General features: G+C 40.9%; 1 protein-coding gene across 3 annotated transcripts in view; it reads right to left on the bottom strand.

Moving 5' to 3' along the window:
* Nucleotides 1-25,886, bottom strand: part of GHR (growth hormone receptor) — a 137,907-nt gene that overhangs the window by 68,830 nt on the left and 43,191 nt on the right. For all 3 annotated transcript variants that reach the window (XM_051641913.1, XM_051641912.1, XM_051641911.1), the window contains 2 exons: nt 25,431-25,515; nt 7,362-7,441 (listed from right to left, as the gene is read on the bottom strand). In XM_051641913.1, coding sequence (XP_051497873.1) covers nt 7,362-7,431 — 70 coding nt within the window. In that variant the 5' untranslated portion in view covers nt 7,432-7,441; nt 25,431-25,515. The remainder of the gene's footprint in view (nt 1-7,361; nt 7,442-25,430; nt 25,516-25,886) is intronic.

Genomic DNA, 25,886 nt, shown 5'->3' with positions numbered 1-25,886 from the left:
TTTACTTTATGGCTATATTCCTTAGGATGGAATTGCCTGCTTTGAAAAAGATCTTTAAATAACATAATGCTGTACTTCAGGAATAATAATGTTGTCACTGCATTATGCAAGAATTCTAAATCCCAAGCAGGGTGACTGTTTCTAGAAGTCCTGCAGAAAACTAATCGTTGCTGTTTCTACTTCACCTGGGTACCAGTAACATGCTGGAGTGTAACAGGAGACTGTGGCAACACCGGAGGCTGGAAATGAGCATCTGGGGGACTTTCTGGAGCCCAACTGATCAAGAATTCTGCAAGGCTGGACTCAGCCATCCAAATGGTGGCTCCAGTTTCCAAAGCACCCAACAGTGCTGGAAGTGCTGCTGCAACTCTGAGAATCACCTGGTTCTGCTGAGGGTGGTGACCAGCACAAAGCTGTCAGAGTAGCTCTCTGTGATTCCAGAATGCCATCTCGTGAACTCCTACTCCAATACGTTTCTCTCTGACTTCTGATCCCTTGCAACAGCTGATGAGAACACCGACGTGTGCTGAAATACTGCTGAGGTGCACATACTGCTCCCTCACTTATACAGGTATGGACCAGGTCTGTTGAATGATGGCTCCCCAACTCCCAGTCACACTTCCAATCTGTTTCCAGTCTGATCCTGACTGGCACTTTTAAACAGCACATCATGGAAAGAAAAGGTGCAACACTGCAGACAGCCTCTTGGTTGTAAAAATCTCTTGTATTTTAAATGAGGCAATGCAAGTTACTGCACAATAACCACATCATTGTTTAAATTAATGAAAAAATGTTATCCCTTCCCATGGTTATTTCATTGTATGCTATGAATGTGCAGTTAGAAGGGTTTCTTTCTTTTTCAAATGGGTGGTACTGAAAGCAATTTGCTCTGTGTGTGCTCCACTGCATGAAAAGTTTCTTTATAACTCATGAAATATGCTTTTATAATATGGTTTAATGTTTATTTGCTTGAGCTACTTTTTCTTTCCCTGATGCACCGTCAGTTTATCAACAGAGTTCATTTGGCTAGTGCAGTACAAACTGTTTAAATAATTCACATTGAATAAACAAGTATATTTAAATTACCAAAACTGGACTTAAAGTAAAAATTGTAACCACGGATTTTCTCACGTTAGCTTCTTAGACAGTGGTAACAAACAGCTGTGCACATTTTGCATCACCTCCATCATCTGATCTTCCTCTTTAAATACTTGGACTTTTTTGCATGTTACAAACTGGCCTCATGGCTTCTCCTCCAAAAATGGCCACTGTCAGCCAGCAGTTTTGGTTGCAGCTCGTCCCTGGTAAAGGAGCAGAAATTCTGGTTCACAGGTGGACCAGCTCGTGTGTCAGTGGCTTGGCTGTAGTCTCTAGGTCAGCTTGGGAAGGTGGTGCTGTAGGCTGGGATTATGAGCTTTGCAGCTGAGCAGCAGAAAGACTGACTTCTCCTTCTGACTGCTACTAGCACTAACTACGGAGGTGTGGCTAATTCTTGAAAATGAACTCAAAATCCAGCAATCAGAGGGCAGCAAGGTGGCGAGTTTGTCTCCAAAAGAGAGTATGATGGGAACTAAAGAGCAATGACAGAAATACACACAGTAGCAGGAATGTTAAAGACATGCGATAACTGGATGGGATAACTATGGCACATAAGTTGTTAAGCAGGGTGTCTGACTGAAGCTGGTAGTTCATTAAGTGCTTTAGGCAGGCTTGTGGATGAAGATACCCAAAGTAATGAAAGTCTTTAGTACATGCTGGAATCACAGATGTGGTGTGGAGGAAGGACGAAGGAGACAAGTCTCTGGTAACCCAGGTTAGTGTTTGAACCATTACGAGCCTAAACACAAATTTTTAGAGCCATCATGTAAGGCTACCATAATTGAAAATGTCAGCACTGTTTTTATTTTTTGTGTTTTCCTACAAAATATTGGCCTGTCTACCATTAATTTCCAGCATGTGTCTTCTACTCTTAGAAATGGCAAATCCCTTCCTGTTAAAATCCCATGTATGCTCACAATACTGCAGAAAGGCAAGGTGAAATTCTTCTCCATGCGAGAGCATAGGCACTGTCATGCTGGCATGGACAAATGGATTCTCTGAAATACGACACAACTGGCTAGAAAGCAAAAGTGGTAGAAGTGATGCAGAAATGCACTGACTCAAGGCCTTCCCTTGGATTTTGTGCTAGCCATCAAAGCTAGCTTCCCAATCGTAAGGGAAAGTGATGATGCAAATACTACCTTACTCTCTGCCAAAATCAATCTTCCCTCCAGCTGAAAATGGCTTACCCAGATAAGAGAGGAATAACTTACCCTTCCCTGTGCCAGGCTTTCTGATCCTGGCTCTTGGGAATGGCTCCATAGCAACTTCTACAATAATGGAACATATTTCTTCCTCAGAAACACTTAAACTCCTGAAAATAAGGCAACTATTCTAAAAGGCCTTGTCTGCAGGTAAAAGTTTTAAATCCATATTCTCAACAATTCTGCCCCTGCCCATCTAAACCAGGATGCACTAAGCTGATCACAGTGCTGAGCTTTTCTGGTTTTACTGCCAGCTCTGCTTTGGCTTCTGTTCTGTACTGAATTAGCTGCATATAATTGAGAAAGCACATAATACAGATAAAGGGTGTATCAAAGGTGCATTAATTAGAGGAGTTAAGAAGAGAAAATGACCACAGTGAACAAATTACTACCAACAAGATTATGACACTGACTTTTCTCATTATCTTTTGTCATGTACTAACAAGGTTAAGATTTTTATACGGACAAATATGTCATGTCTTCCTGACAATAATAATAAAAAAGTAGTTAAAAAGAAATAGAATACCCCTCATGTGTGAGCAAAGGCTTGTCATTACACTGACTGAAATCTAGAAAACTTCAGTTTGCCTAAATCACAACACGTTTCCAGCCAAGACCCCACAGGGCTATTGATCTTTTTTCTGAATATTTCAAGCTGAGCAACGGAGTCCCTGGTGCCTCCTGACTCCATGAACAGAAAGACAAATTTCCCTTTCTCTGTAGAGAATATGCTGCAATTCAAGGGCTTCTTCCTGCTTAGACTAAGAATTCCCCTGTGTGTCACGAAAGTCACATCCACTCCCATAAACACCATCCAGCTACTTAACTTCACAGTGACAGCCGCAACCCAGCTGCTATACTGTCAACTCAGTGAGGAGACCCCCCACCTTGGCTGTAGGAGATGCACAGTGTGTGGCTGAGCAGCTACGACACTCCCAGAAGAAAGCACCCAGAATTACGCAGAACCAAACAAGGCAACGTTAAGGGTGAGGATCAGTTCAACTTGAAGACACAAATATTGAGCTCCCTTTTTGCAAGGTAGGGCAAAATCCAGTTACCTAAACTTCTGCAGCTATCTCAGACTGCCTAGGATACTCTGCTTGCCTTTCAGTTTCTGTTTCAAAAGGCACAGATGTCCTACCCACAAGTCTCATGCAGTTTCTTGGGTACCTAGAGGATATCTGTATACATGGACAAATCTCATCCTCAGGTGTCCAAGTTCCCAACAGTCAATATAGTCCCTGGAACAAAGAGCAGCTAATGGAGTTGATTTAACTGCCTGAAAATGCATGTTCAGGTATATAAGAGATACCTGGCCTTGAGCTTTTTATAGAGCTCTTTAAGCTTCTGGCCATTCCAGAATGATGCTGATGGAGGTCCTGTGTCATTGCTGTGAGTCCCAAGCAGATATTCTGGGTGCCATGGGGTGTCTTTAATGACAATAAAGCCCTCTGCATGGGTTATGGATTCAATCTCCAGATCTAAAAGGGGAACTTTGATATCCTGTGCACACCTATACTTAGATGATTTAATCTGGGTATGTAGCCCATGCAAAGCATTCAGGTACAGTCAGTGGGCAGACACTAGCATAACAAAAGGACATTTTAATGGAAGTAAAAACAAGATTTGATACATCTCAGAAGGCAAAACAGTTAATCCTACTTGTTATATAAAAGAGTGGAAAATAGAGCATTTGAGCACAACAGCTTCACCAAATAATTATTGAAGTTGTGATAGAAAAAATCAATTTCTAAAATCAGATTAGATAAAATGAACAATAAATTCAGGCTTGAAGCTCTTAAAATTATAATTGTACAAACTCAGTTCACTCAAAAATATGGTTATTCTTTTATTCATTAAACATGACACCTCTAAACCTGATTCAGAGGATGAGTTAGCATAGCTATAGTCGTCTGTAATGAACTTTGATCCAGAATAAAAAATGATAAAAGATGTTTCCCACTTCTTTTCACTGAGAAGGAATTAGCTTTGGAACTGCCTGAACTTATGTATTGTTTTATTAACTGGGACTAATTCCCAGTTTATTCCTCTATGTCCTTATGTGACCTGCACTCATCAGTTGCAGAGGAGGAGCAAGCAGACAAAATTTATTTTGCTTCCTAAACTATTTGCAATCTGGGCCTGGAGCGATTCCCCTCAACCACTTCTGGTGTGAGCAGATACACTAAACCAAAATGCCTAGGTGTATGCTGGGTATGTATTTGAAACATTGCATTAATGTAAATACTTAAAACATAAATTGTGTATGTGTACATTTATATAAGCTCATATTTTTTTTCTTCAATGACAACTAATATTGCACAGATGCAGGTGATCTACTCATGAAGTAGTGCTCTTTCTTGTTCATGTTCCTAATTAAACTAAACCAAACTAAACGTTTAAAATCCCACACTATTCCACCTTCAAAGCAACTTAGACTCTTAGGAGTGTAACTTCTGTTGATTTAACAAAAATGTCTTCATTAGGTGTGAAATCACGTGTCAGGTTTTCCAGTCCCCAGGACAAAAAGCCCATTTACCTGTGGTAACTACACAACTATTTAAAAAAGGCCTTCCTGTTATTGTGGCCTTTACACTTTCTTTCTACCACTGCTTCTGTTCTGCCCTGAGCATTGTCCAGCAGGCATCTCAAGGACATGCACACACTGTGTGTGTGTGTGATTGGCCCCTGCCAGGAGGCTGCAAGTCCCAGGTCTGCTCAGCTCTGAATTAGAAAGACCTGGAACAGAAGACATGCTTGGTTGCATTGAGTATTGTCATCTCTGAGAGGGTTGGCATTCCCCTCACTTCATGCTAGCCACAGCATCAGTTTAAGGAGCTGGCAAGCCAACCTCTTTGCAAAAGTAGAGCACAAAAATGAGCTAAATCAATGGAAAGCCCCAGCAGAACTTGGCATCAGCCTGGAGACAGCAAATAGGCAAATAAATGTCCAATACCTGGTCTCGAATGCTGCACAGTTGCCTGGCCAGCTGCTGGTCCCACACCCTCTCCCCTGCCAGGAGGAAACATGTGTGGGACTTCACCGTCTGCCAAGCGTGGGCCCGGCCCCAGCACGCAGCCAGCTCCAAGCACAGGCTCCAAGGCTGAACGTAAGCTTTGCTTGCTTTCAAGACCTAGAAGCCTTCTGTGTGCAGGTCTGCACTACACTGTCCCAGCAGTGTGCTTTGGTGCGAGATGAACAAGTAAGTGTAATTTTTTCATGTGCTGCCAGAAGAAACACAATTATGGAAGGGGATTTTTTTAGGGAACTTTGACACTGTAGATTCAGTCCCTTCAGCATCATAACAGATATGAGACAGGTATGGAACACATCTGGTTCAAGTGTATAGGAAGGCCTGAACACGACTGTGCCGGGCAGAGCTCTGTAAGAGTGTCAGGACTGATCACCTGACTGGGTCTAGATGCTCAAGAGAACAAGCACATGCAGGTACAAGCACATTCACATAGGGAAAAAAACCAAAGAACAAAATAGCTAATAAGCAGGACTCCTCTAATACTTTGTATTAAATCATGCAAGAGTGCTGTTATCTCAAGTATTCCTGTTTGTCTTACACTTTCTTGTCTGACTTGATCAGTGGAGCATTTTGCCTGCTCAGAATAAATGTGTTGCAGCACTGGAAGCAGTTCAGTGGTTACAAATTTATTCTCTGGACAACAAAACTCTCTTCCCTTCACACACAATTCTTAATAATGCAGCAAATCAGGACATATATTTAGTATTGTGTCTTGGATTCTAAGCAGAGGAACACAACTGAAATGTTCTTAATTTTCTGATTTTGAAAGCAGGCTTTGAAAGAAGTTACTATTTCATCAGTATAGACTAAGTCACACAAAGGTGATGTTGTGGTTAAGTGTTATTTATAACACAGATTTTTGCTGAACTCAGGACATCTGGACCACACCTCATCTGCCAAGGATCAAAAAATCCTCGTGTGCTCTTAACCTTCAGAGAGAAATAAATAGGTCCAGTAGACTGCATCTGGGCAGGGGTTATTTTTGTCTATTGAATGAATGTACTGTAAAATGCAGACACTGGGGGGGGAAGGATCAAGTCAGGACACATTCATTTTTGTTCTATTGACCATTCTGTATGAAGCAACGAATAAAAGCTGGTACATGTATCATATTTCACTGTGAAATATTGACTTTCCACGTTTCAGGAGAATCGAGGAGCAATTTGCAAATTTAATTTCAGTTCATATGTCTAACTAAAAGGGATTGTTACACAAGGCAGGAAAAATGAGTATATAAGCTTTATTCTCCAAATTGCTACCAGAAAATTCCTCTTCTTTTAACCAAACCAGAAGACAGAGAAGGATGCAAAACACATTAAATAAAGGCTCCGTATTGTTTCAGCCTAATTCTAATATGAAAAGAAACACTTCACTGCCCCACAGTTTCCTACACACTTCTTATAGGCACTCATTTCCCATAGGCTATGAAAGTAGCAGAATTAAAACTACTGCTGCAAGTAGGAAATGAAAGCAAAGAACAAAAATGAAAACTTGATTCATTCATTGCCTTCAATGGTCAGATACACTAGGAACTGCTGAGGGTTCATGTTCTTTTCAAATCCCTTCTATAACCTCTTCTCAAGAATTTCTAAGTGCCTTTCTTAAGAAACTTGTTCATGTTGGCCTCAGACCCAAAGTGCACAGTCTTAAAATGCTTCCTCTGTACTTCCAAATGGTTTTACACTTAAGACTTGTTATGGGAAAAACCCACCAATTTCTATAAAACAATTAGCCCCATAAAATTCTTTCACAACGTCAGTACTTGAGCAAAGAAAATCCAGGTATCTAACACCAACACTGATCCAGCTTGTTTAAACATCACACATCTAATGCCATCAATGAAATTCACCTTCATTCTGCAACATGTCTCAAACTCATCCACTGTCTTTACAAGATTAACTGACATACTTTTCACATTTCACAGTATGTTACACAGGTTATTCCAGTCACAGAAGCTGTTCTTTATATAAAGCTTTCTATATATGTACACACACAAAATCACAGAAAGGTATCATAAAACTTACCATCACTTGCAGAAAGCGAGTCATTTGCACAGACCAGTGCCAAAGTAAACAGCAGATGCCAAAGATCCATGCCTCTAATTCTGTAATAAGAAAAGACAATAAGAGAGTTTCTTTATAAACTAATATTAATAACTAATATGATATGACATTTAAACTATTATATAGTTTTATTGAATTTCTGACTGGATTTAAACCAGAAGTGTATTTAGTTTACAGTTTATTGCCTCATAAAGCCATACATGATCTTGCAGTTTAGGGCGGAGAGTAAAAACTGTTTTTACAAGAGAACTAGCTTATGGGTTTCTAGTTCACTTAATATAGAGGTGGAAATAATCAAGTCTTGTCAATCTCTAGCCTGCCTCCAGGAAGCAGCTGCACTCCCCTCAGAGCAGCCTTTGGGTTTCCAATGACTAATATAGGTTAAATGAAAAAGTAGGAAAAGAACAGTATCCTTTTCAGCGAACAAAAATAAGAATCATAGAATGGTTTGGGTTGGAAGCAACCTTAAAGATCATAGTGTTTTAGTGCCTCTGCCATTGGCAGGGACACCTCCCACTAGACCAGGTTGCTCAGGGCCACATCCAACCTGGCCTTGGACACTGACCACAACTTCCCTGGGCAACCTGCTCCAGTGTCTCACCACCCCTCACAGAAAAGAATTTCTTCTTAACGTCTAACCTAAATCTACCCTTTTCCAGTTTAAAGCCATTACCTCTTGTCCTCTTGCTACAAGCCCTTATAAAAACTCCCTCTTCAGCTTTCCTGTAGGTCCCCTTCAGGTACTGGAAGGTGCTATCATGTCTCACTGGAGCTTTTTCTTCTCCAGGCTCACTCACTCAGCCTGTCTTCATAGGAGAGGTGCTCCAGCCTGTTCCAGATGATCCCATTTCCAGCTCATGCTCCTCTGAAGCTGTACTCATCTTTGCATGCAATGTATTACCCTTCCCAGGCCTAAGACTACATGCAGTAAAGCTGAGAGGACTGACGCACAGCAGCAAGCCAGCTCCCATGCCAGGACAGCAGATAAACACCAGCTCAGTACCTCCAGCCCCAGCCTGCGGCAGCAGCAGGCAGGAGCAGAGAGGCCAACAAGGATGAGAGCAACCTGGAATAATTCTCTGCTCTGTTACCAGTGGCATCCTGCACAACCCTGAGCTGCTGCCTGGCTGTCTCTGCTCTGCCGTGCTGCTTTTCAGGGGCTGCCATGGAGGCTGTCTACACTGGAACCTTCTACCTGCATCATTTCTGAGGAGGCACCTTCTGATGGACTTGAGCACACCCACACAAGCCTTAATAACCTCCAAGCATACAAATGTTAACAGTCTAAGCTTAACCCAACAAGCCTTTACAACCTTCCCAGAACGCAGAGTCTTCCTTCTCCCTATTTCACCTGGGCTGCAGACACATAGTTTACAAATCCATCACACGATCCTGTCTGAGTGACACTACTTTGCTCCTGCTGTTATCAGCAGAATCTGATAACATCAGGGAAGGGCAGAAGCTGAGCTATGCTGTACTTGGTGGCCATGCAGCCTTCTGCAGAAAACTGCACCATGCCCTCAAAAGCTCATGAGGTCTCCACGTGCAGCAGGGGGAAAACACACACATTGGATTACGACCTGACCATTTACAACCATGCCAGTGGAGAAGAGAGACTAATGGAGGCCTTCAAAACCAAAGCAACAACACCAAAATGAACATGGAAACATGAAACAACACTCAGGCAGCAGTTTCTTGTTTTGTGTCCCAAAACTGCCAAGATACACTCCAGCTCAGTGAGACAGCAGAGAGAAAGAAATAGCTCCACTTTCACATTTTACTCTAAATTGGTATGACAAACCTTAATTCTAAGCTGCAGTGTTTTCAATTAGATGTTTTCTTTCTTCATCTAACAGGAGATTAAGTCACAAGTGTCTCAACAACCAAGCCCACTAATGAGTAACAATCTCCAAGTGTGTGTTGTTGATTAACAACTGATGCTGTCAAATTTGGGTATCAAAACTAGTGAGTCTCCTAGTAGAGTTAGCAAAGCTTGCATTTAGTCAGGAACTATAAAACACAAGCACTCAGAGCATGTAAAACTATGGTAACACTAAATTTAAAAGATAATTCCCTCCTTAATTATCTTACCCCAAGAGAACAGACTGAATCACACTACAGACAAAAAACAAAACTATTACCAACTCCAAATTTCTCATTCATGCTGTTTAGCACAAAACTTGAAAATAAGAAGGTATTTCTCAGACTCTCATTAAGACAACTACTGAACAATTATCGCATTTCAGGCTCAGCAAAGGAGGCATTTATTCCAGCCACTATAGCCTAGCACAGTTTGACCAAGACCCACACAGGCAAGCCAGGAGATGCTCCACCTGCACCCACACCATGGTGGGGGTGTCCAGCTGCTCCCCCTGGGCACGAGGCAGCTGTGAGGAGAGAAGGGCTGGGGGACTTCAGGGTCCTGCCAGGCACCAGACAGGGCTTTCCCCAGGTGAAGCAGACACGTGTCTCTCCAAAGATGTCTCCTCTGTTCTCAAGTGGACAGGGAAGAAAGAAGGGGCACCACTACTGAGGATTTGGGGTAGTGTGGGTGAGGCAGCCTGGGGAGCCGGACCAGCAGCAGTGAAGGCTGCAGCTGCTGGAGCACATATGGCTGAGAAAAAAAAGTTCCTAAAGCAAATCACAGGCCAACAATCCTACTCTCGGAGAGGAACTACACTGGCATAGCATGAGGTTCATGCAAGAACAGCTACATTTTCAGTTGGCTCAATTGTTTCCCATCTGTACTCTTGTTCAAAAGATTCTTACTGTCTCTTACTGATAAATCTACAGAAATGCTCCCCTGTATTTGACAATTCCTCTCTTCTCCTTTCAAACAGCCTCCCCCATCCCTTTTCAGCCCTTCCATTTTCTCCCTCAAGTTTTATTTTCTCTTTTACAGCCTAAGCACAATGTCACTTCATTTACAACACTCCTGCTCTCTTTCTCTGTTGCAATAACCAGGCATCCCATGCTGCCTCCTTATTCACACTCCCCTGTTCTCCCGTGATCACCAGCCTCTGCTGATCTTTCTACTGCTCTTCTGAAACTTTCCTACTTCTTCTTGCTGAGCCAGAAAAAGAGCCCAAACCTTCACAGGACTTCTCCTGTGAGAATAAATGTCATCAACAGAGTCCATCTTTCAGAGCACATCTGACACCATTCCGTTTTTCAAACTGCACCAAACAACTCTGTGGTGGGACCAGGATCAGCCCCCACATGCAGCTATCACAGCACAGACAGGAGGGCTCTTCCTTCTATCCCTGCACTGTGACTGGCAGGCATCTCAGCTTCCTCCCCAGAAGAGGATTTTGACACAGGAGCCTGGAAATACATCCCAGAGGTCAGCAATCACATTGGACTTCAGTAAGCTCTTGCTGCAGCAGATTAAAACAGTCCCTTTCCAGTACTGCTACTCCTCTTGCACTGGCAAACTTGTTTACATACCTGCACGCAGTGAACTCTGTCAGGAAATAGTTCCATTTAAAATTAATCCATAAACATTTACTGTAACAGATCTGTTTGCTGACTGGGTTTATCGAGACTCCACAAAGATGCAGCCCAGGAGCACAGCCAGGGCAGCACAGGCGTGGGAGTGAGAGGCCAGAGTGGAGGGCAGGACAGAGCAACCCCACCAGCAACAGCTACTACTTGCTTAAGAGCAATTCTGTAATTATTGGGCAATTCTTTGCTGAGCCACAGAGCTTGACTAAAACAGCTAGGTCTGGGAAACAGGGCACAGGATTTGCATTCCTAAACGTCAAAGGTGATCAAAATTGCTGACTTTTCACTAGTAAAATTCACTAATAGAAACAAATTACAACTCTTCTGTAGATTCTCACCAATACCACTATCTTAGCAAGGCAAAGCAACAGTGTCTCTGCTCTGGCTAAATCCATGTGGCATCTCATGTGGATAATTTCACTTAGTTATCTGTCCAGACAAGTTGCACGTGGGAGAGGAATCCAACTGATGTACTCTGAACATGCCCAATATGGACAGAACAGACCTCAAAAATGGTAACTGGTCTCATCTGAAAATATGGATAAACCAACCCTTTGTACAGCAGCCTTCAGAAAGGGCAAGCTGTGCTAGCCTCATTGGAGCAAAAATCCAGAACCCTTGGGACAGGCTCATACTTAAGGTCTCTCCCAGGCAAAAGGAGCTCTGCAAGGGGTGTGAAGCACCAGGACTCCATGACCTCTGCATCCAGCACATATAACAGAAGCTCTGCTGGGATGCAGGTATGACTACATTTCTAGATATATTGGAGGCTAAGAGAGAGCTGTACTACTATGGCTCACATGGTCCAAAGCATGAGCTGCCCTGTCATGATACTACTTTTGGTGGTACAGAATAAAATTTCTGAGAGGAGTCGTCTGAAGTGCCATCTGCCCCATCATCAGACAACTACTGCCTTGCAGAAAGTTCTCACAAATCTGTCTTGCAACCACCTGCTGCTGTTCCTCTGAGACACTTGCAAGCTCACTGCCAACCAGAACAGTATTGTTCAGAGGCTACAGTGTTAACCTAGCAAGAGACAGCTTGCTCTGCCAGCTTTGGGATAGAAGTGACCTTTGGCAATCTACTAATATTTACCTCCCAACACCTACCCTTATATGCACATGAAAGACAAAAGCCCCATATCAAGTCCCTGTTATTTAACAGAAAAAAAATTTAAGTGTCTGTAACACACACTGTTCTAAGGATAAGTCTACATCTTACCCAACTCCAGCAGTTAGTAATAATTAAACAGCTAAAATCAGAAAAAAACAACACAAAACAAACAATAACCAACCAACCAACAACAACAACAACAACAAAAACCAACCCAGCAGCTGACTGTCCTCAAGCCAGCTGAAACTTAACCACAGGAACATTTGGCTAGAGGTCAGCTCAGGCTAATTGCTTCATTACAGAAAGAGAGCCAAGAGTTACAAAAAGGATAAAAAAAAATCTTGGCCCTTTCATATAGCAATGTTGGAGTAAGGTCAATCATAAGTGAATTTAAACATGACATCTTTCCCGTGGGACATGAACATAGCATAAACAGGCAAAACTAGGCTACAAAAATCACTGAGAAAAGGAACAGTTCAGTCCCAGCATCCCGAGTGGTTTGCATCTACTCTGGTTGGGTAAAAACACTATAAGCAAAACTCCTCCTCGTTTACTGAAACAGAACTGTTTGAAGTGAGATCTTTAAATTTAGAGAGCTCCTGAACCTGAAAGGACCTGAAGGAAGGAGTAGGACATTATAATTCACTGAACTGTGCCTATGGAAGGACTTCTGCTTTTGCCATCTCCTGAACTCACTGTACTCCAAAAATGAGTTTTTTCTCATGTCACCTCCTACACCTTAGCATTGCTTGCCAAAGCAAAACACATGCAAGTAGTCCAGAAACAAAGGTGGCCTCTTTGCTGCAAACTGAACCACAAAATTATTGAGTGAAGGATTAATCTGAGGAACTTTTCTGCACATTGCTTCATCATTCCATCAGATCTCAAACAGGCAAGGACAGAAGACAGTATAATGCAGATAAACACACACCAATATATCCACTACCAAGAACAAACACTGAGAAGGGAATTTACTCCAGTCTCCCCAGGTCTGTCCCGACCCTTGTTTATGTAGCCACCAAAAACACACATACACACATACACATCCTTGCAGAATTTTTCTGGGTGAAAGGCCTCTATCACAGCACGTATATTCCTTACAAGCTATCTCATGGCAAGATTACTGACACCAGGAGAATTTCTTCTTTCTGTGCTTGTGTGAAAACATTAACACTGATTTGGTGGATAGTTGAAATCACTTTGCCTGCTCATCCTCATTCCCCTGAATGCCAAAGAGGACACAGTCATTCTGCAGGTGAAATGAGTTACGGCCCTTCCAATCAACGCAATCTAAAACTGCCACGGACCTAAAGACTTCTTCCCTTGCTTGCTGATATTACAGCTTGACTAAGTCATCAGCAGCACTTGGATGAATGCCTGTTTTTATAGAACCCTTGTCAGGGCTACATACTCAGCCGTGTTAAGAAACAGAAATAACAAATTGTCACATTTGGTAAGAATAACACCATTCACCTACTGTGTGTGGTTATCTGGGATATGAAAAGAACAAAGAATAATACTGTAGAAGCAGAAATTATGTACTGAATTTTATTTTTTTTTAAATCAATCTCATATAGGGCACATTTAAAAAAACACCCAAAAAAGCCTAACAGCAAAAGACAGAACCACTGGAGAAGAATAAGGACTCTGTCATAAAGAAGGATTTATTACGCATGGTTTGATGAAAATTTGGGGATTATTAAAAAGTACATCATTATGACAAACTAAAACAATGGAACAGAGACAATTTTATATTTGTAAGAGCTCTGTGCAAGCTAAATAATTTAGCACAGTTTTTAGTATTAAAATTAAAAATGGAATCTATTGAAATAAATGCTCACTCTGGCTTTAGAAAAATTGATATTATTTTTTTCCTAAGCGAACTTTTAATTTTGGAATTGAGACTATATGAGACTATATGAAAGCTTTGGTTAAATTTATTTCCATTGTAACAGACACCTTAGATGCTTTTAGCAGTGGTGATCACTTTTTTCTATGCGTAGATGTCAGCTAATTACCCTGATTTAAACTGCATTTAAACTGGTAAACAGCCAAATGTTTCTCAGTTCTTGTATATGGTTGATGAGCCCTCAGTGAATTCAGTGGTTGGACCTTGCACTGGACTTGTCCTGAAAGCTCTTCCAAGTTAATCCAGCTATGAAGTCAGAGTTCAAGAACTCAGCTACAAAATCTAAGGATGGCTGTGAAACATGGTGCACCACAGAAACACAAAACTGTTCTGGTTGGAAAAAACCTTTAAGATCATGAGTCCAACCATTAACCTAATGCTTTTGTCCTGTGCTAAATCACGTTCCTAAGCGCCACACGTACATGTCTTTTAAACACCTCCAGGGGTGGTCATTCAACCACCTCCCTGGGCAGCCTGTTCCAGTGTTTAATTACTCTTGAATAAGCTTCTTCTAATATCCAATCTAAACCTCCCCTGGCACAACTTGAGGCCATTTCCCCTGCAACCTCCTTTCAGGTAGTTATAGAGAGTAAGAAGGTCTCCCTCAGCCTCCTTTTCTCCAGGCTAAACAACCCCAGCTCCCTCAGCTGCTCCTCATCTCTACAGAAGATAACTGCTAAAAGAGAACTGAAGTTAAAGTCTTAAGTTTGTGTCTACTGAATATACAGACGTTTTTGATCTTGGGAAAGACTAAATTGCTTTGATTGCCTGAAACACATCAAAGCAGCAAAACAGATGCATCTCAGCTGAACAGAACTGCAACATTTATTTGCTATGGTGCAATGTGAATTGCTTAGCTGATACTCAGCTTTACAGGTACTAGTATCATTATGGAAGATGATTCAGGCCTATTCATGAGTGGTAGTTTTTTCAGGCTATAAACACTTTTCTCATCTACAGTGGTATTTTTTCCTACTTTTTTTTGGGTTTTTTAATAAATTCTTATTAATACTTCCCTAACAGTCATCAAAAAAGACAGAAGTCACCTCTTTGCTTTGTTATTTGCAAAGAAAAGGGCATTTCTCTATATGAGCACTGGACATGCCAGTTTGTTTAAAGAAGTGTAATGCATCAGTTTAATGTCAAATAATACACTAAGAAAGGTAAAAGAAATGTATGAACGTGTATTTAGAAACTGAGATAGCTGTTCACACTTCACACCTGAAGAGATCAAACGATGTTGCCAGTGCTGTAAAACATGTCTGTGCCAGCATAAAAAAAGCCCCAAAACTCTTCAGTGTCTTGCTAGCATTAAAGTTTAAACCCTGTCAGGACTCAACAGTGTGGCTCCAATGCAGCAAAGCAGTTAAAGACATCCGATTTTAAGCAGGAAAGATCATGTATTTAACATGAGAATATGTCTAGCAATTCTCCTCGCACAGCCAGAGTGCTTAGCACCTTGCAGAAATTTTGAAACATGATGAAGCACAGGAATTGCAGTGGAAAGCAACCTTTGTGATATTAATGAGAGTTTAGGGTGGAACATGAGGAAAAATAAACAGTATCATTCACATGTTTAATATTAAATAACCTTCTTATATGTGCTGCTGGATTGGTGCTGCACAGCAGGTCAGTTCCCCTGTTCCAGCCGGCATTTTCTTTGCAAGTTTTCTCTGTATGTTACTACCTGCCTACGACGTGAATTAAAAAGCCTACTGCTTGGGCAAATATAGCCAGTTTGGTTTCAGCACACATTATGAATAAATCTGCTTCTCATATCTTGGAGCTTTTTTGTAACATTAAAACTCTGCTCCTTCCAGTTTCCTGAAATTGCTACATTTGGCAATAACCCAGTATCTTTGTTTATAACTTACTTGACTACAACCAAAACTCTGCTTCAAAATAATAAAGCACTGGCTGACCTCAGGTGAAACCAAGTTTGGTTACAGAAGGGCACTTTTGAACCCAGCATCCTCAATTTTTTCCAATCATCTTGAACTCAGACATGCCTTTCAGATCTCAAAGAGGAATTTCAAAAAATCAGGGGAGCAAATTTCATTTTAAATAGTATCTATATAAAAAAACAATTTCCTCCAGGAATACCATCAAGAAGCAGTAAAATTTAAGTTCAAGACCCTGGTATTTATGCTAGATTAATGAATCTACTTAACAGGCCATTACCATGGGACAAATTAATTACATGGTTTAATCACATGCTAAATTATTCATGTGCTCCTAATCAGATTAAAGACTACATAACAAACCCTGTATGACATTTAAGAAATCATTATCTTATATATTGGATTAATAGGAAGCTAGCAAATGACAGACAAAGGACAGAAGCAGCATTTCTGGATGGCCACTCATGACTCCAAGTAGTCATATATTTACTATCATTTGGTCAACACTCAAAGAGTAATCAGCTTGACAGAAGCCATGACAGTAAACAGTGCATTTTAAATTGGTGAGATTTTGTAAGCCTGAAGTTCACACCAGTTTAAGATACAATTTCAATTGGTTTAATTTGCATCTGTTATTTACAGAGTGAAGCTAACTTTAAATCCCATTTAAACTGATGCAGAGTTAGCATATGAGCACATCTATTCGACTTACAAATGTTTGTTATAATAATTTATAATAAAATTATCTGTTTAAGAAGCCTTCTGTTGATGATAAAGAATATGACTGACTGCAACTGCTTTCCATACCTCCTCTGTAAGATCCTACCAGCACTCTTGCCTTGCTCTATTCTCTGCTGATGTGGTGCTTTAAGTTTGTACATATATCATAGAATCATAGATTCATTAAGGTTAGAAGGGACCTCAAAGATCATCCAGTTCCAACCCCCCTGCCACGAGCAGGGAACTCTACCATGAGGCCAGGTTGCACAAAACTTCATCCAACCTGGTCTTAAAAACCTCCAGGGATGGGGCATCAACAACCTCCCTGGGCAACCCATTCCAGTTCCTCACCACCCTTATAGTGAAGAATTTCTTCCTAATATCTAACCTAAATCTCCCCTCTCTCCGTTTAAAACCATTATCCCTTGTCCTATCACTATCTTCCCTGATGAAAAGCCCCTCCCCACCTTTCCTGTAGCCCCTTCTGGTACTGGAAGGTGCTATCAGGTCTCCCCGGAGCCTTCTCTTCTCCAGGCTGAACAGCCCCAACTCTCTCAGCCTGTCTTCATAGCAGAGATGCTCCAGGCCTTTGATCATCTTCATGTCCTTCCTCTGGACTTACTCCAACAGCTCCATGCCTTTCCTGTGCTGAGGGCACCAGAGCTGTACACAGTACTCCAGGTGGGGTCTCACCAGAGCAGAGCAGAGGGGCAGAATCACCTCCCTGGCCCTGCTGGCCACACTTCTTTTGACGCAGCCCAGGATGCAGTTGCTCTCTGGGCTCCAGCACACACTGGTGGCTCATGTTGAGCTTCTCATCTACTACCACCCCCAAGTCCTTCTCCTCAGGACTGCTCTCCAGCCATTCTTCCCCCAGCCTGTATTTGTGCCTGGATATGAATATATGAACTGTGGGCACTTAGCAAAAGGAGTGTACTGCATTTAGCAATTCCACAGAACACTTTGTATAGCCATACACAAAAATTTTGAGCTAGATCCTTAATTGTGTAAATCAGCATAAAGCTGAAAGACACTGAATGAGACCAGCAAGGGGAGATTATTCAGTGTCGTTAAATGCAACACTGCCAAAACAATTTTGCATGAGGTAAGTAATAACTTCTGAAGAAAAGTTGATCTCTGCTCAAACTTCTTATAAAATCTTAAAATGTCAGTTAGTTTCTCCCTTCATTTGAACTGTTAAGATGTGAAAATTAAAATACCCAACTCTAAAGCATGCTTTGATGAAGCATCTTACATACAGAAACAGTTCATGTCCACACTTTCCATGGTGGCTTAAAAACACATTAGTATTTTTATATACCATCCAAACAGGATCTCTGGAGCCTTTATACTGAACCAAGTCACTTCTGATAAACATTTTCATGATACAGCTTTTGATGACACCTTTTAAGCCAAGAGACGTAGGAGGAATGCTATTGAGTTATTGTTTTAATCAGATAATTTTCCAAGGTTAGTGTGTCCAGTATTTCCAAATACAGGGAGACAAACCAGCTCATTTCACTAAACAAATGTATTCAGAGTTGATGTAATACATACATTGGGTACACTGCTTTGGTTTATAAGTGACTTTTCTTCCAGATCACATTTTGAATCGTATCATAACATTACTTCAGCCATTTCAATTATCACAGCTTCTGAAACACTTCTTCAGAAAGAGGGAGAAGAAGCAGGGTTTGGTTTGTGTGCCTGCACTTGCATGCACCAATACACCAAGTGTGCCAGCGTTCTGCTGAAACACAAAGGCGTAACTTTACTGGTATTCAGCTGATCATTTGTATCCCCATGAGAGAGAGAGGTTCCACCCCATGAGGCAGTGACCACAGGGGAGAAGACAAAAGATCTGATGAGGAAGAAGTATGGGAAGCCTTGAGGAAAGCCTTTTTACCTCATTGGAGAGGTCAGTGGATGCGCGATACAGCATCCAGGACAGACATGGAAGTTGGGTGGGAGATGAGAGAGCGATTGTTAAGGAAGTGGAGTGCACAGAGGGTGATCAAGCCAGCCTGATTTTTAAAGGGAATAAACTGAACAGCCATGCCTGATAACCTCTAGAGTTAGTGACCTATTGAATAGTCAGCAGTTTTGTGAAGGTGAGTATATCCCAGTTAAGCTTCCAAGTGGACACCTGCAGCTAGCACAGCACTACAGGGAAGACTACCTTCTGCAATAAGCAAGGTAAAGGGAAATGACAGCTTTCAATCCAAAATTCATCTGGGAAACTTAAAAAGCTTAGTCACAATGCCCAAAATTTCTCCTAAGAAAACCCACCAACGAAGATTTAAGAAGTGTCTGCAACATAAGCAACAGAAAGAGCCATATTAAATTTAAAGGTAATTTGCCAAATATGTTCCTAAAGAGGTCTTCTAATGCTATCAGACAATGTTCTCCATCAGCAAATCCTGAAACAGTCTGCAGTGGGGTTCAGTGGCACTACCCATTTTATGGATGGGAAATGGAGACAACAGGAAGAGAAGCATCTTGCCTGCCTAAGCACACAGCTCAGCAGCAGAGTAAGGCATGGACTGCAACCCTCTCCAATGTCTCACCTACACAGAACATAACTGAGTCTTGTGGATTTACTGCCAATCCTCTTAGCATCACAAAATAAAGCTGTTGTGGATTTAAAAAGCACCTCAAAACAACAAACTAATAGTTTGTATTGAGAGAAAGAACTACAATTAAGAAAAAGACCAGTTTATCTGATAAGCGTAAGCGTAGCTAGTAGCAAAGCCTTTTCAGTAAGTGTATAGCTCTATTTTACACACATAGGAATGACCCATGCTCCTTAGCTACAATAACCCTGGTGTAGTAGATGTATACCTCACCCTCCACTAAATGCCAGAGACTGAAATAATCACATTGCATGGCACCCTTTGCTTTTAGACATAAAAAATAAAATACGCAAACTCTGAACCCATCAGCTCAAAATGGGATGTGTTACCCAACAGCAGAGCTGTTCAGTGCAGGGCTGGCTGATGGAAAGCGTGTTCACTGAGATCAGGACTCCCTCCTCTGCAGGAGCTCCAACACCTTCACACCTGGTTAAGAAAGTGAAACTTTGGAGCAGATTCCACCGTTCTTCACTAAAATACACCAGTGCATTCACATGCCTCTATTGCTGTTATCATTATTTTACACAGAACCATGAGAAAATAGATATTTGCAAACAAAATTCACAAGCCGTTTGCCTCAAGGAGCAAATGAGAGCCTGAGCCTTCACCTACCACTACCACAAATATTGCTCAGATTAAAACACATTTCATGAGAGCTGTTCACAAAAATAAGTCCCATACCAAGCCAGATCTTAGGACTTGCATTAGACACAACACAATAAAAACAAGCCGACTGAAGGGGAGGACATTGCACTGAAGCCACAAAGAGTTCTGTAAAACCCTGCTGGGTGCTCTCCTGGTCTCCTCTGAAGCCTGACTAGCCCCAGAAACACTCAACACTGGAGACTCAGTTGCAGTCTTTTTATTCTCACCTGTCTGATCATACATGTAAACTGTCAGCATAGAAAGGAAAGAGCATGATTGTTTTTGTGGTTCTTACAATGCATAACTTTAGTATCACAAGAAGTTTCATTTTTGCAGAGATAAAAGTTTTCCATGTTTAGAAAAACCTTACAATAGTATTTTTTTTAAAAAAAGTCATTAATGATGATATCATCTGCTCCTAAAATATGTATGAGACTCACCAACCACACTTGAATCCTCCACAAGCAACCACACTCACAATACACATGATGAGACTGACTGCTCAAAGTGTATGGCAGCACTAGGTAAATCACTTCTGCACAGATGATAATTTTCCCAACATTACTGAAATCGTGGAATACGGCAACAGACAGAGGTCTCTGAGTTTTGAATTGTCCTGATGCATACATTAGTTCTGATTTTTAGTGTACTTATTGCATCCAAGTTTTTCTTCAGCAATCAGACTTCTTAACAGGTGACTGGACTCGTACACTAAAAAGAGTAACAACTCATAGCTCATTGAAGGAAGACATTATTCTGTTGCTGCTTTCAGAGATTTTAAAAGTGATAGTCTGCAATTATTTTTTACAACTTACCAACCAGCTAGCTTTGAATATAAATTGACACAGGGTGCTTTAATCACATATGAAAAAAACCCTTGAAGCTCCTTAAAGTTTGTAGTCCTTTCATAGCTGAAAAAGTGAACACAGATGTCAGCTGTTTTACAGGCTGCAGAGAGCACTTAATTGCAGGATTACTCAGTGGTCTATATATTACTTTCTTGGCTAAGAAGGGTCTGGTTTTGGCTAGCTTGGAAAGGAGTTTTTATCTCCCTAGGAGAGCAGGCTTTCTTCCAGTCTCAGACACACTCAATGATAGACTGATAAAACTCAGAGAAAAAGCACATACTGCAGGTCAGCCAGGTTTCTCCTGAATAGCTCAGCTGTTCCTTCTTAGTGAGGAGGAAAGTCCTCAAAATGTAGAGATTGCAGTTGTATTTTAATTTTCCTGTGTCTTCTTGTTCTGTATTAGGATTATTTTTTTTTTAAGATTTTAAGTCTTAATATATGTACATTCCTTTGATACAGATGCTTGTTCTTGCCATAGATGTTGCTAGCTGTATCTACATACACATTTCACAAAGAAACTAGAAAACAGTTTTGAGTCCGAAAAGTTGAAGTATTGTACTACAGAAATGACAGAAAACTTGTATCATGAAGTGTGCAATTTTTTGAAGCAACTACCTTACTGAAGAATTTGTCCTACTGGGAGCAGTACTTTGAAGTCACTGGTGTGTTTGGAAGCTATCTGTTACTAGGAGCTGCAGCACAAATTAGATGGTGGTACAGCTTTACAGAAAAGCATCTGAAAAAAAGGCACAGAACTTCTTTCTTTAATGAAAATTGGATTCTTCAGTTTTTACTTATGGCATGTACTGTATAAACCAGATCTAGCCTATGAGATGATGCCATCCAGCCTGTGTCACTTGTGCGAAGAGAAGATGAGAAATGGCTCTTAAAGCCATGAGGGCTGCCTGAAGCAGATTTTGCTGCCAGCCCAGAGGAGGCCTCGGCTTCCTCCTGCTGCCATCGATGCAAGGAGCTACAGGGATCTGTGCTTTTCCAGCACCTTGCTGCCCTCCTTTTATTTCCTATTTCCTGATGTCTGCTAGTGATGGAAGCGGGAGGGGAACTGTCTTCATGAGGAAAAGGGATGGAAGGAGGAGAGTTGCAAAGCACAGTGAAAAGGACCAGTTGCTTTCCACAGAAGAGGGCACAGAGGCTGGATGGGGTACGATACCAAGGGTGGATGGAGTAAGACAGTCTGATGTTGCTGAGCTAACAGCAGGACCACTGCAGCAAAGTGGGAACACGGAGCTTAGCCTTTCCAAAATCCAGATTTACTTCCCACATACTACTGGAAAAGATCAGACCATATGGACATATTTTTAGTAATCACACATAATAAACCCTGCAGGAGTATGTACAGTATGAGACCTGAACTGCTGAAGTGCATTTTTATAGCATGCTGAGCCACATGTAGGAGGATATCTTTCCACAGATTTATCTAATCTGATTCTTCTCACTGGTTTACTGTAGTATATTTAGTCTGGAAAATCTGCTTTCTGTAACTAATTCTTAAACAATACACTTACAGGATACTTTACTCAGAATATAGGTGGCTATTAATGAGTCTTTTTTTAAAAAAAAAACAAAACACACCATTAAGAAATTACTTTGTACAGTATTATTTTAAAGTTAACATTCCTACTTTCGTTTCTATTTTACACACAGTAGTTAATAAAATATAACTGCCTGTAGCCCTTTACCAAGACATAATACCTGACTTTGTCAGACTTGTTCAAACTTAATCTTAACTTTGATTTCAAATCTGCAGTTACAGATGACTCAACAGCAGTGCAATTCAACTAAAATTTTTTAACAGCAAATTAAATTGTCCTACTGTTGACTGTATCATTAAATGCTAGAAAAGAAAACCTTTCTAAATGTATAGTGACTAACGAAGTAAAATACGAGGAACAGCCATAAATCTAAAAAAAAAAAAAAAAGGTGTTTTTTTATTATTTTAATTTTTTATTAATTTTTAGTTAAGTATACATGTCTCTGATCTATTAATATCACGACTGATTGAATAATTTGCATCTGACTTCAGTTTCAAGCTAGCAGACATAACCTACACATGGTGGATATCTGATTTGTAGTAGCCTAACATCACCAAACAAACTGCATGATGAGAAAAGTATTACAGCATGTTGGTATTAAACCAGTGGTTACATTTATTGTGTTATTGACATTTTTAGTGCAGGCAAGCCCTTCCTTGAACTTTTAAAAGGCTGTTCAAAATGAGAAGCCCTGTATTCCTATTTTTTTTCTGAACTGTGAAGGAATAGTCAGTTTTATTTCTGTACTCTTAGCTTTTCTCAGGCTCTCATAGCATCACAAATGGTTTCAGTACTCTGTATGTTGTATTCCACAGCAAGCCACTTAGCAGAGCTTTATTTAAAAGGCAGAGATGTGTGCTGACCTGGTAACTGGATAAGTGTTAATAGCTAAAGAAATTACTGTTACTGGAATATGTTACAGCAGTTATTTACAAACCTCTCTGTTCTTTTGGCCAGTTACTAATTTTTTTCCCCAGCACATTCAGTAAAACTACCAGCAATGTCAAAATCTATTTAAAGCTGTGCCTCATGTGTTATCTTCCATAGGGATTGTAAATGTCAATGTGGCAAAAATTAGTCTTGCCACATCTATGGTCAGTATCCTAGTCTTGAAATAACAAGGCATCTGTTTAATTTTTAAGGAAAGAATGTGACGTATTCATTTAGGATAAACAAAAACCTCATTCAGAGTAGAACACTATTAATTGCAGCCTAGAAAATGTACAGATGAACATTTCCCACTGTGCATAATGCATTAAATGTCTTACTTTCACAGAAGAACTAGGCAGTAAACTTGCCTCCAGATGACTGAGTCTGGGGCTGGTATTTTCAGATGTGTACTGAAAGGCAGTTGTATGAAGGCTCAGACATTAACTGATCTATGTAAGGGCAGTTAGAGCATTTCCAGCTCTTAATCTAAAACTAACTTGGCTTAGGTAATATAAATTATAGACATGTCCTTTTGAAGGTATCCAGTCAGCATAATCTTCCCTCCCCTATAATCACATTACCCTTACAGTAAGCTGGTTCCTCTTCTCTGTGCCAAAATGTTCTTTATCTCTAGTTAGTGGAAAATACCAAGTGAAAAAGCACCACAGAAATTGTTTTTCCTATCCAGGAATCCACTACCAATTCTGAAGCCTACGGTTAAATGCAAAGGGTTTGAACTCTTCTCTGGTAACACAGCTTCTATCACAACAAGTATGACAGGTGCTGTGTTTGTAAAAGCACTTCTTAAGGTTTGTGATGATTTGGCCCCTTCTTCAAGTTATGAATGATTAGCTTTTATTTACAAATAGGAACCTGAAACACACCGAGGTTACAGGGGGTGGCAGAACCCCTGAGTAAGCCTGTGGTGGAGCTCAGAGGTAAAGGCAGACCCCACATCCAGGCTGTGCTCCCAGTGCTGGCAGTGCTTCTTGCACCACTGCTCAGAGAGGAACTGGGAAGAGGCAGCCTAGCTAGGGATAAAGTGGCTTGCTGGGCACGGAAAGCAAGGGAAACAAGAGCACAGATGCAGATATCTGTATAGTTGTATTACCATACTTCAGCTGTAAAATGAGAGAAGTCATTCACAAATTGTCTTCTAGGGGTACTCAACTCTGTGTGAGAAGGCACGGTAACCAGAACAAAGCAAGCTTTGGCTAAGGAGGTCCCTAATGACTCCAAGATGCACCTACTTTATTTGCATTTTTACATTTTTTCACTACTCTGACCTTCTTATTTTCTTAGTGAAATTGGTATATCCTCAGACAAGCCTCCCAAGTAGAGATCTAGGGTGCAACAAATGCATCAAGAGTTCTACCACCTGGTTTCAGAAACTTTAAAAACATAGATATAGACTGGCAAGTTTTACCTATTGTTACTGCAATCAAAGCAAAAAGCCTCTAGATTTTCTCTTCTATTTAATGACATTAAATTTATGTACACTTAGGCATGAATAACCAGTTAAGTCTCATAAAACTGCTATAGTACACAGATAGCAGCTGTAAAGTCTCACGCAGCCATTTAATACCAGATAGCAGCTTTCCAGTTCCAAGGCATAAGCAATCATACATCCAGATCCCTTATACTACAGTGTATTTCTGTGATTGATTCAAATTTACCCCACCGTAATCTGATTAAGCTTTCAGTAATACACTGCAGATATGAATTAGATCACATACACACATTCAAACTAGATGTCATTTAAGTGTCATTTAAACCAGAATCCATATCCAGCATCCTGATTTTCATTTTCCCATTCTCTCTCCCTGCAAAAACATGCATTTTTCTCCATCTGTTTCAATATTGTGTGTTTTAAAAGTTAAGAAATTAATACTTTAAATAACATTGTAAATGAGAAATGGCTCATTAAAATACAGCATAGTAATTTTTCTCTGACAACCACTTCTAGCAGTTACCAAACCCTTTGTCTCAAACGCTGGCTACTAGAGATTGGTAAAAATGGGCTTGAAGCCATCAGTTTACATCAGGATTGAATTTTACAGCCTTAACTCAAATATGTCTATCATTCAGGGTAATAAAATATGACAACTGGATCCCAGTAAGAATTCTGTATACTGTATATTATCATCATCACCTTCTGTAGGAACAGATCATAGGCCCTGTGAGGATTACCTGCAGAGCTCTTACTTGATCACTCTGCTTAGCCAACATTCATAATAAAGTCACTTGCAGGTAAGAGAAAAGTTATCACACTACCTCAAATGTAAGCAGGGGATGGATGATGCTTCACGCCTCCCTCAGCTCAACTGCAAGTCGTCACCTTCTCCAGCCATCCCAGCACCTACACAAAATCAGAGGAAACAGAGATAAGAGATGAGTTCTGGAACAGCAAAGGTCACCAGCAGTGGGAAGGCGACATAACAAAATCCAAGCGGGCGTCCCGGCACTGCTGTCCCTCAGGAAAGGCCACCGGCTGGGCAGTCTGTACAGGGGCCCTGAGCGGAGCACCTGGGCTTCTCACTCAAACTGCACCAGCTGCCTGAAACCCCTTGTGTCCCTGGGGGCTTGCCAAGCTGCAGGATCCCTTGCTAACCTTGACATTAAATTGCATGAACACAGATTTAAATGGCAAAGATAATTCAGGGTGACTGTTGAAGACTCATTTTCAGTGCACATCCACGATAGGAATCAGCTGGACTGGAAGTAAACTCT

Source organism: Apus apus, chromosome Z (assembly GCF_020740795.1).
Source record: "Apus apus isolate bApuApu2 chromosome Z, bApuApu2.pri.cur, whole genome shotgun sequence".
NCBI lineage: Eukaryota > Metazoa > Chordata > Aves > Apodiformes > Apodidae > Apus > Apus apus.
This window is presented reverse-complemented; position numbering and strand designations above follow the sequence as displayed.